The 12629-nt window shown below is 32.8% G+C and overlaps 1 protein-coding gene across 12 annotated transcripts in view; it reads left to right on the top strand.

Moving 5' to 3' along the window:
• The first annotated feature begins 86 nt into the window (after nt 1-86).
• LOC144968873 (uncharacterized) overlaps nt 87-12629 on the top strand; it is a 36409-nt gene continuing 23866 nt past the window's right edge. For 4 of the 12 annotated variants that reach the window (XM_078907676.1, XM_078907674.1, XM_078907677.1 and 1 more), the window contains exons 1-9: nt 220-345; nt 2656-2849; nt 3377-3499; nt 5072-5186; nt 7109-7231; nt 8984-9113; nt 9515-9688; nt 11618-11701; nt 11803-11931. In XM_078907676.1, coding sequence (XP_078763802.1) covers nt 321-345; nt 2656-2849; nt 3377-3499; nt 5072-5186; nt 7109-7231; nt 8984-9113; nt 9515-9688; nt 11618-11701; nt 11803-11931 — 1097 coding nt within the window. In that variant the 5' untranslated portion in view covers nt 220-320. Of the gene's footprint in view, nt 346-2651; nt 2850-3376; nt 3500-5071; nt 5187-7108; nt 7232-8983; nt 9114-9514; nt 9689-11617; nt 11702-11802; nt 11932-12629 lie in introns of all 12 variants that reach the window. The other 8 variants (XM_078907680.1, XM_078907685.1, XM_078907682.1 and 5 more) reach the window with 7 other exon arrangements.

The raw sequence follows: 12629 nt of genomic DNA, 5'->3' as shown, positions 1-12629 counted from the left end.
GTATACGGCTATTACAGTATTAAAAATATTATTTATAGCAAAAGACAAGTTATTCACATAAATTTCAGCATCCTTTTCCCGTTTTCATTGGTCAATTAATTTGAAAACCCCCTCTCTCTCTCTTTTATTTTAACTCATCAAGTTTCTTTTCAAACTGCTTTAACTTTAGGTCGGACTTCAACGGCCTTGTCGCCCGTCGAACGCAAGGGGAGGCAACTGGGAAAATTAGCTACTGATGAACCCCGTCTCTGGCGTTTGTATTTGTGGGATGATTATGATCACAAGAACATAATTTTTCAATTTTGGCTCAAGGATCTATTATGCTTTACACTTCCTGGTATAATGGTTGTAATCGAAATTTAGTACTTTAATTTGTTCGCATTTGTTTGCATTACCATAACAAGTGCCACCGAAGTGGCAATTCGGACTCGAGTCTGAGTCTGAGTCTGAGTGAGTCTGATAGTCTAGTGAAGCCATAGTGAAGTCTTTCCGTGGCTATCCGGACTCTAATCTCTAACGTGCCTTCGAAAACACAGTGCGGGCGGTGGGAAGAGAGTAGAACTAATAGAGGAGGAAGAAGAAGAAGAGTTCAGAGGAAATTCTGATTTTCTTATATCAGAGTGACTGTACTGTAACTTTTTTCCCCCTCCCAAAACCCCAAAATTATTTGGGTCCCCGAGTTTGCGGTAGTACCGAGGATTGTTGCCCGTCTGACACTCTATCAGTATCAGAAAAAATGTATTAGACTAGCATTATCTTGTCCTTATTTTATTTGGACAACGTGAAAAGTTGTTGGAAGGGTTTTCCTTTAGACTTAGACCACAGTTACTTTGACTTGTTTCTTATAAAGGGTTTTAACTCTGTTCTTTTAAATCTCTAACTGGACTTCCAATTGATTATGTGTTGATAATAACCATACTCATAACATTATTGTTATTTTCATTTACATCAATTTTACGTTCTTGTCAAAATAAATCGAAGTAAAAAAAATAACAAAATAAAAGTAGCATTCCAATGGGATCAACTTTTATTTTCAATATCATTTTTTTAATTACTACTTCTGTTTGGTTTATAACTTTTATTTGAATCAGTTTGTCTTTTTTTTTTAAAGTTTATATTTATAAAATCTTCTTCTTCTTCTTCTTCTTCTTCTTCCTCTTCTTCTTCTTCTTCTTCTTCTTCTTCTTCTTCTTCTTCTTCTTCTTCTTCTTCTTCTTACTATTTTTATTATTATTATTGTTATTATTATTATTATTATTATTATTTATTTATATTATTATTATTATTATTATTATTATTATTATTATTATTATTATTATTATTATTATTATTATTATTATTATTATTATTATTATTATTATTGTTATTAGTTTCCGACCTCCCATAGTGGCAGAGTGGTTCATGCTGTGTCTTCTATCCCTCTTTATCTGTTTTCCAACTTGCTTTCTGTCTTTGTCTTGGAATGAGATTACTTAGTTTTGTCCTGACCCTAACCAGAGTTCTTGGCTGGGAGGGCAACAGTTGAATGTATTGTTATAGTTTTTGGAGATATTTTTTTCCTTGTAAATCATCTCTCTGTTATGCACTATATTATGTTTTGTTTACATATTACGTATCATTTGTAAACATTTGAGTGTATTCCTCTCAGTGGGGACCTGTGTCTGGATGAGACTTTTAGGTGATCTGAAACTAAGTACTTCGATAAGGTGCTCTTATTGGAATCTACACCTATTTCCTTTTTGAACCAATTCCCCATTTCTTGGGTGCTTTAAATGTAATTCTAGAACTGATTACTATCCCATTTTCTTCCTTTTTAATGGTGCTGATATGACCTAAATTTGTTGCAATTTGTTGTAAAACCCTTAAAACAAATATAACAAACAAAAATCAAACAGAAAGTGTTCCATGCTGAGGTGCACATATTAGCATAAATGAGTATGCATTGCCTCCTCTTCCCCCCATACTCTCGATAATTTTCATTCTTATTTGCTTTTCCTTACCCAACAATATTCTCCAATCTTCTAGAAATAAACAATTTCTTTTTCTTCTCTTCCTTAAAGTAGTCCTTTAGAGCCATTAAGTATTAAGCCGAAGTTTGTCCAGGTTTCTGCAGTGTGAAATGTACAGCTACCCAATCACTACTGGGTGGGAAGGAGGGTCAGAAAAAAATCTTGACTTCACCTGGGATCGATCTCTGTCCCTTTGCATGTGAAGGTGCTCTAGCAACTGAGCTGTTCGGACCCCCCTTTCTTCCCCATATGAATAGATAATGAAAGGAATGTAGAAAGGACTTTATTAACTGGCTATTGCTTTATAAGAGAGAGAGAGAGAGAGAGAGAGAGAGAGAGAGAGAGAGAGAGAGAGAGAGAGAGAGGGGGGGGGGGGGTTAACCTTTAAAACTAAGTTAGAGAACAATTTATCTTGAAGATGATAAATATATCTTATTTTTTTCATTTCAGTTATATTATATCCTTTCTATTTGAGGATATAATGCCTGCAATTTACCTCAAGGAAGTTCATTGCCGTTATCATACTTTTTAGAATCAAGTTTCAGATGGGAATTCACTTGCATTCTGTATTTTAATAATGATACTCTGGACATTTTGAAAACATATTTATAATATTTGTTTTGTTTTATGAATTCCTGTTAGGCAGAAAAGGCCTTTCTCATCAAAACCATGTCTGAAACGGGGCCTAAGGAATTTGTTTGTGTTTTGATTGGGAATGACCAACAAGAGAATGCCAAGTTCTATTTGACAGAGACTAAAAACAGAGGGTTTTGGATGCCATATGAAGAACGCAAAGGGCAAGCTACATTAAAAGGTGTTGCCCAGAATATTGTTGAGCAGGTATATTCAAGTATTTATTTTTAGAAATTTTGGTGTAGATATCAGATATTTGGATTTTCTGCTTTGTTATTATTATTATTATTATTATTATTATTTTATTTTTAAAATTCATTTTCTTCCCCCCCCCCCCTCCTTTTTCTTTGCTTGCTGTTGGCTATATAAAAGGGTGAATCATAATCAGTAGAACAGTTGATTAAAACACAAATAGCCACAGTTTCACTTATTTTTTGTCGTTGTTGTCGTGATGTCACCCCCCCCCCCCCCCCCCCCCCCCCCCCCATTGTGTCTGATCAATTAGATAGTGATAAAAAATAGTCACCATGTTAAATTATGCTTTATTGCCTCCAAATGATAATTTTTTGAATTAAATAAAATAAACAAATAAATTGGTCCAACACATTACAATAATCCTATCATCATCATCACCATCAGCATCGGTATCAGGAATCAAGAGAATTTCGATGTTAGCGCCTTTTAACTTGCCAGAAAAGTTTGGCCAATCATTCCTTTTGGTTTCTATCATTCAGTTGACAGGGGACAAACAAAATTTGAAAGGAATCATCCTACGGCATCAGTTCATCCGATTCTCTGGAGCTCAGCCTCATTTATTTATATTTTTCTATGCTATTGCAAAGGAGGACAGTATTGAGGTTTGTCTGTTTCTTATTGTTTTTTTGTTTTGTTTGTATTATATTAGATGAGCTACAAACTTGAGCTCAATGATATAAAAATGAAAGTAATCTTTAGCAGCACATATCAGAGACTTCAAAATATTCACATCTCTCGCATCCTAATAGGCAGTGATATAGTTTTGATCTCAACAAAGGTAAAAAAACCTTGATGTTTTGATGGAAAGCTCTCTTTCAATAAATGTGGTCATTAGGGCTATCAGTTTAGACCTCAAAATGCCTTCACGCGTTAGACAAAATTTAATCAGGATATGATACAGACCATTGTGTATAATTTTGTACTGTCTGCCTATCTATCTTGAATATATAGCGGCATTCATTTTGTAACTATTATATGTTATTGGTTGTGACCTTGTTTGTGTGTGCATGCGTGTGTCTGTGGGGGAAGTGGTTTAGTCATGATTTTCCATGTGTTCTTGAGTGGATGTATGCATTTGATGTTAGTGAATTGTGCATTAACTTATCTCTGTAAAGCGCTTTGAAACTTCTTTGTAAAGCACTTTACAAGTATGATTATTATTATTATCATTTGTAAGGGCTTATGAGTAATGCATTCTCCATTTCAATACATTTGTTAGGTATTTCATTTTGGTCTGAATTGTTCGTTCAAAATTGTTCAAAATCACCTTTCATTATGAAAATGTCTTATGTACATAACTGATGCTTTTACAAAACCGGACAGTTATTGATATAGTATGTGAGGTGAAATCAATCATTTTTTTGAGTATGTTATGTATGGTGATTGAAATCTGTTGTTTAGGATTGTATGAGATATATGTGTGTGTATGTGTGTGTATTGTGTGTGTGTGTGTGTGTGTGTGTGTGATTTTGTGTGTGTTTTCGTTTGTTTGAAATTCTTAGACCGTTTCATTGTAGAGCGCCTCAGTGGAGTTATGCGTTATACAAATGACTTATTATTATTATTATTATTATTATTATTATTATTATTATTATTATTATTATTATTATTATTATATTATTATTATTATTATTATTATTATTATTATTATTATTATTATTATTATTATTATTATTATTATTTATTATTATTATTATTATTATTATTATTATTATTATTATTATTATTATTATTATTATTATTATTATTATTATTATTATTATTATTATTTATTATTATTTTATTATTATTATATATTATTATTATTTATTATTATTTTAGTATTGTTTATCATTATTATTATTATTATTATTATTATTATTATTATTATTATTATTATTATTATTATATATTATTATTATTATTATTATTATTTATTATTATTATTATTATTATTATTATTATTATTTATTAATATATTGATTCAAGATGGGTACAGATGACAAAATAATACTGTCACCCCTCCCTACCATGACCAAGCCTCTATTTTTCTTAAGGCCATCCATATATTATTTATAATTTATCAAATGTAATATCAAAGAAAAATAGTTATTTCCTGAACATATGTGTCTTGAGCATCTTTGATCAAGCTGGTATTTTGCCATCTATCTTTTTTTTCTTTTTTTCAAATCCAGCAAGGAACATGGATGGGTGTGGAAGACATGAAGAAATCTCTAGATATCAACAGTTCCCCTTCTCTTTTGGGAATGGAGCCTATCAGACTGGCTCAGCTCATCGTGGATAGTAAAGGTATTTAATTTAAAAAATCATATATATATATATATAATTTGTGAAAACAGTTTGCCCTCTCTTCCATACATCTTTGATAAACTCTATTCTCTCTCCTGGAATTACAATGACACTATTCTAAAGTCCTATAGAACTCAGTTAAGATGGTCATGGTGATTGTATACCCTTAACCATTTTAGGGCAAAATTATTTCTCCTTATCAGCATTTCACCATGTCTTTACTCAAATTTCAACCGCTGCTTTTCATATTTTCTTTATTTTTTAATATTACAAATAATGATTTCTTGCTTTCTGTATATTTTAAAATTCTCCTTGTTTTTATATATATGAATTTTATATATGAATAAGATCACCTTATTCTACGATATTTTAGTGAAGGCAAATTTAAATACTTTAATCTTTCAAAACAGGATAGATGTCGAATGTCAGGTACAAGTCTAATAGCGCGTCTTTGTTCGTTTTCAATGTTAACAGAATGTCGCTTAAATAAGGGTCTCCAAATACTATTTCCATACTCTAGACAGGGTCTTATATATATATATATATATATATATATATATATATATATATATATATATATATATATATATATATATATATATATATTATATATATATATATATATATTTATATTTGATATATGTGACAGTGCACAACAGTTTGGTCTGGAAGGTACATTTTTAAGATTGAGACTTTTTATTATATATCTAAATTCTTTTCTCTTTATTTTGAATTTGTTTTATTATTGTACCATATTTATTGGCTTAGCTATACAAGATTGAAATCTAGAGGTTGCTGCGAATCTCAGATCCATAATTCAGATAAATTTTCCCTTTACAAGTTGACAAACATCACGACAGAAATGGCCATGTCATATTTGAACTCTCATAATGATATTTGATATGTTTTTATATAGCGTATAATAAACATCTGTGCCAATTTTTAAAAATTTTGTTCCATTTATATAATGGCAATATTTTCAAGAGTTGACTCTCTGATGAAAAAAACCAAAACATACAGCATAAGCGCTTTTATCCATGTCAATTGTAAAGTGCTTTGAGCACATTTAGTGGATATTGCGCTATATAAAGCTCAATTTTTTAATTTCAAACACGTTATCTGAAATTCAGGAACTATTTCAAAAGATCTTCTATTCTGGAAAGATCACAGTTAAAACTGTTGAGAGCAGCTAAAACATTAAGGTTGATAGACTGAAAAGCAATCTCACTGTCATAACCACGGCCACAAACCATCATCTCCTTGCTTTTGAGGAACTAAATGCATTTATCAGCTTCATCCGATTGATGATTTTATTCATTTATCGAATATCTATTGAACTTAAATAAGGTCTTAATTTTTTTTGCTGCAATATTATGTCAAAATACAAACTTGCAGCATAGACGACCATTTACATAACTTATGACCATGTATTCCTGGGGACCAATGAAAGAGAAGGATTCAAGGTGTTTCCTGTTCATTACTATGTATGACCTACTTCTATTCATATAACTAGAATTTGACTTAGCTTGTTTTAAAAATGTTTTTACTTGAGCACATAATGGGGTTAAACGGTTGAAAATAGCCTTCTGAATGTGGAAATGGATTTCCCCCTTTGGAAAAAAGTACCAATTTGCCAAATTGTTGTTCTTTTGCTGTCAACAAATGCCAAAATGATCGCTCTGTCAAAGGGTGAAAACAGGATACTTGCTCTTTAAAGATTAATTTAAGACAATTCAAAGACTTAAAAAAAAAAAGTATGATTTTATGATAGAAAGAAAAATTTAATAGTCGAAAATATAAAAAAAACATTTTTATTTTTCAAAGTCACTTTTCAGATATAGTGGCTGTTTTTTCTGTTCAGCCTGTTGTACCTTCTAAACCAAACCATCACATGTTATCACAAAAATATGCTTTTCTTTCAGGATCTACGTACCCCATGACCACTTTAGGGGAGATGAGTGCAGAGCATTACGACATCACTCAGGACAACCCACAGATGTCTGCTCATGAGGCCCTTGTCAAATCAGCTAAACTTGCAAAGAAAGGTCATCAGTTTGATTCCATTATTTTCACATAGAACATTCTTTATGCGGGCCTTCATAATAAAAAATGTCTTTAAATCAAACTTTCATATTTTTTAATTGTTTTGTCTTTAAAGTGGACCTTCATATTTGTAAATTGCCTTGTCTTTAAAGTGGACCACAAGAGTTTAGCTTAATATTATATGAAGAAATTAATGATCTGGTTGTATTTCAGCGGCATCCTCATTGGGCACGGGTCCATGTCAGTCGGGCCTTGAAATCGTTTAGGTGTGGTGCCATGATGACCAGTTCATCCAGCCCATTCCACTCCAAGATAGTTCTAATGAAGAAAGAATTTCTGTAGTTTTATGTTCTTGTCTGTGGGATTTTGAAGCAGTTTGAATTGTTTGTGGCGTATCTCTCAATGGGGTTTTCAGTTATGTGGTTGGCAAAAGTGAGTGCTCGGATTTTTCTTTTGTCGTGGCGTGAAAAAGGAGTCTGCCTTTATTGATGGTATTTGATCTGTTATAATCTTGAACATGAATGACAGACGGGTTTCTTTTCTTCTTTGTTGGAGGCTGATGAGGTTTCTTTCTTCTAACATTTTTGTCATGCATCCTGGGGTTCTGCTCTTATAGTTCCCCGTTATGAACCGGGCGCCTTGTCTCTGGACTCTCTCAAGTTTTTGAATATCCTCTTTCAGGTAGGGGTCCCAAGCAACTGCTCTGTATTCCAATTTATTGTGATCTCACAAGTGCGAGGTAGGTGTTTTGCTTGCATGACGTTGGGGCATGGTTAAGATTTTGGCGGAGAAAGGCGAGGGTGGAGTCCCCCATTTCAAGTCCTTTGAGAAGGTGATGCCAAGGTATGGGTGATCGTCGACTTGTTTCAGGACTGTGTTGTTTAACTTGTAGGTCTCATTGTACTTTTTAGCTGTGCTGAGGATGTAGCATTTGTTTGCGTTAAATTTCATTCCTCAATCATTAGCCCACTGTTCGAGACTTTTCAAGTCCTCTTGTAGCAATTTTTGATCATTTGCAGATTTTATTGGTCGGTATATTAGACAGTCATTGGCGAATAACTAAATCTGAGATTTTACTCGTAGAGGTAGGTCATTGATGAAACAAAGAAATAGTATGGGTCCTAGCACCGTTCCCTGTGGTACTCCTGATATGACTGGACATTCATCCGATGACATGCCGTCTAGGACTACTTTCATGGTACGTTTTGTGAGGAAATTACAAAGCCATGTGTGTAAAGAGCCACGAATTCCGTAATTTTCTAGTTTCTGCAGGAGTTTTTGGTGGGGCACAGTATCAAATGCTTTGGAAAAGTCGAGGATGCCAATGTCTGCCTGAGTGTTGGCATTCTGGAGTCTCAACAGGTCGTTTACAGTTATTACATCGGCTTTTAGTACCACTAGTTACAAACATGGTCAATAAAGAACACTAGAATAGCGTCTTGAGTCCTTTCACATTTCAGTTGTATATACTTTTTTTTTAGGTTGACCTATTTTTTTTCAGTAAAGGTTGGAGGTATGGGTAATAGAATCATCTGATCGCTTCAGTATTTTATTTCAATTGATTAGGGTATCTCTGTATATCAATCATTTGACTTTCTATAAGTTGTCCATAGATACATTCATTTATTTGTGAGTTTATCTGCCAACTTTTTACTCTCTCTTCTTTTCTCTTATAACCAGCCATCCATTTATTTATATATTGGTAATTATAAAGCTTTGTTTTTTTCTTTTCTTTTTACTATATTTGCTTACAGATCAAGACCTATTGTTTCAAGAGTACATCGATTTCTGTCACCCCAGCCAGAACATGAACTATGTGACTTTCATTTCCTACATGACAACCTTGAAAGGAGCAAGGTTTGAATTTGCACCTGCTTTCTTCAGGTGAGCATCATTTAGTTAGTGTTGGATTTCTTTGATTTCTCAATCTTTTCTTCTAATGTCTTTTTCTGTTCCTTGTAAATACAATCTTATCCAGTGTTTAGCTGGATTCTGTTGAACTATACAACAACAATTTCATATAACAACTAGTTTAAAATCAACATGTGAAAATGAAAATTTTCATCTACCACCATTGAATTGAATAAACTACGCTTATTAGTATTAGTTTAAATTGTTCATTCTTAGGTTTAAATCTTTTTTCAGTAGTGAATGCCATTTTTGTATTTTTGTTGTTGAGGGCAAACAATTTAATTAATTGACAGTTTACATTTAATCAGTCAGTTTTGTGATACCTTTTTGTACATTATGGATCTTAAAAACTAATTCACTATATACCTCCTCAGAGCTTTTGACTCACACAAACGAAAGATGTTGACTTATAAAGATGTCTTACATGGTTTAGCAGCATTAGAGCCTTGTACACAACATGGTGGGTTACCAGCTGAGATGAGATGTCGTTACATGTTCCGATTTTATGATACCAACATGGATGGTTTTCTTCAATTTGATGAGTTCAAGTAGGTTTGATGTAATCTAGACATATGATATTGATAACAATGGTAATAATGGGGACATCAGTGATGATGATGATGATGATGATGATGATGATGATGATGATGATGATGATGATGATGATGATGGAATATTGTAAAGGACATTGAGCGTGGTGAATCCATAGAAATGGGCTGTGTAAATGTTAAATGTTCATATTTATTTATTGAAGATAATAATGATGATGATGGCAATGATGATCATGCTGAAATTCAACTAAAGTGGTTATTTGAATGAGAGACAGTATTGTCTGCCAGACAGAGATTTGGAAAATATAAGATTGCCAGACAAATAATCAGTATGATTAGACTCCCAACAGTATTGCGATTAAACCAAAAAAAAATTGATTTCCATTCTATTGCTCTGTCATCCACGTTATACTTGTCATATGAAATATTTAAAGAAAATGTAATTAACTTAACAGCTTGATAAAGGCTTGTAATGATAATTATTTTTCTTTCATTTTTCACAATAAAATAATTGATGGACTACCTGGTGCACGAAAATGTAAAATGAAACAATTTTCTAATTTCAGCGAATCAGTAATAAAAAATTCCAGTGTGGTTCGAAACTTTGGTCTCTCTTTTTACATCACCTAGACATGCACACACTCCTAACAAAGTGCTCTCAGGCAGTTTATAGCGCTCTCCAAGTGATACAAGTGATATCCAGAAGACTAAATCTAATTGATGACGAAACATATAAAACATGCCCTTGTTACTAGTGGCTTGGAGTATTGTAATTCTCTGCTGTACGGCCTACCAAAAACATCGGTGGATAAACTACAGTTGATGCAAAACAAAGCTGCGAGCATAGTTACAAGGACGAAGCCTTGGGATCATATTACACCTGTCCTTAAGTCATTACACTGGCTTCCAATAGAGAAAAGAATATTTTACAAAATCACATGTTTTCCTTACAATTGCCTTCATCATACATCACCCAAATACCTTGAATGCCTTATTAGGGAATATAAAACATCTCGATCTCTGCGACCTGCCACCTCTTTGCTAATGGAGAAAAGCATCCCAAGAACAAAGTTTTCTGAGCATGGTTTTGCATTTTCGGCTCCAATTGTATGGAATTCTTTACCACCAAAAACCCAACAGTGTGAAAGTTTGCCAATTTTCAAACGGCATCTGAAAACCAATCTTTTTCATTCTGCTTTCCGTGATTCTATGTGAAATTTGAACTAGATAATATATGTGTGACTGTAATGGTGATTTTGTTGTTGAATGAATGAACTTGTATGATACCAAAAAACTATTGTAAAGCACCTCTAAGCACAATTTGTGGATACCTGCGCGATATCAGATAATAATAATAATTCCTCTCCTACTAACTCCTCCTTTTTCTCCTCTTCCTCCTCCTTCTCCTCCTCCTCCTCCTCCTTCCTGGTATAGGCATTGGTGTATTTCTTGATTAACCCAGGGTTCGACTCTTTTTAATTTGATTGGTTGTGAAATATTGAATCTATGAAAAGTTACATTGATTTCCTAATGATATTTTGTGTTTTTAAGCCCATAACTCTTTTTTTTTCAGCAAAAAAAAAAAAGAATTGATTTACTGCCTTCAGACATCCTAACCTTTGTTGATTTTGTTCTCTCAGATTTTTTAATTTTTTTTTTGTGATACAACTATTTCCATGATGTCAACTGTGTATTGTCATTTGATTTATAAGTCATTGATATGCCTTGTAAGTAGTGTTGTTATTGATCTTCTGGTATGTTAAATTGTATTGGATAATTGTTAACTGAAACAAAATAGAATACCGGGAACTGTTATATTGTATTTGTTGTCAGTTGATGAAAGCCCAAACATTTTTGTGAAGCACCCATATTAATATTTTTTCAGTACTTCTGCTTCATCATTGTGTTTTTCTCCACTTCTTTCAGGGCTTTGGTGAAAGACATTCGAGACCACAAAGGACTGCCCAATGATGAACCTTCCCTGATGGAGAATACTATAGCTAGTGCCAAGTAAGACTGCTTTCTCATTTAATTCAAATATAGACAGTCTTATAGTTTAACTGATCTTACAGAAATGCTTGTAATAATTCATTGTCATTATTATTTTTCAGACTGTTTGGAGAACAGACCCAAGATAGATTGCCGAGCTCAGATTTTTTAACAGCTGTTGGTTCATTAAAATTCCGTGGCACATCCATCCTGTTTCGTTTACCTCAGTCTTGCATGACAAATCTTCGACTGTGAGTTATGCAATTAAATGTGCTTATTATAAAATGTTGGTTTGGTTGGTGCTCGATTGATAAAAATATCCCAAAAAACAATGGGAAGCTTGCAATAAGCATGACAATGCCTTTGGAATTCAATTCTTGCTATCCATTCCACTTTCCTAAAATATGGTAAAACTTTGGCTCTAATGTCCTTCCAAGTCTTTATTGTGAGGTACGTTATAATGTTAACATTTACTTGTGAGGAATACGACATTTGTGTTAATTATTTCGAGAATCAATTGTATAATTTAAAGGATTATAATGTTCATTGATTAGAACAGGGTTATATTAAAAGTGAAAAATGTTTACCATACCATTCAGTTATATTGTTGGTAAAAGTCATATATTTCTGTTGTTTTTTTTTTTTACAAATGTTTTTTCAAACTTTATACTACCTATAAATCCGAAACAAAAATTAAGTTTTACTACATATAAATCTCATAATGGTATGTAACAAAGCAAAAGATGCACCCTCCACAAATATGACATGAGGGACTATCTACAAATTAGGCTCGAAGAACTAATTAGTATCAATACTGATAGTATCAATACTGTGATATGCTTACATTTTCTAGGTTCATTTATTTAGGAGGGCAGAGGGGGCGGGAAGAGTCCTCAGGAAGTGTCAGTGCTGTATCGATTTTGAGAAGACTCACTTTTTAATCTGGAAG

This window comes from Berghia stephanieae, chromosome 3 (genome assembly GCF_034508935.2).
Source record: "Berghia stephanieae isolate SIO BIC M18660-M18661 chromosome 3, UCSD_Bste_1.3, whole genome shotgun sequence".
NCBI lineage: Eukaryota > Metazoa > Mollusca > Gastropoda > Nudibranchia > Aeolidiidae > Berghia > Berghia stephanieae.
Note: the sequence above shows the minus strand (reverse complement) of the source record. Positions and strands in the feature narration are given on the sequence as shown.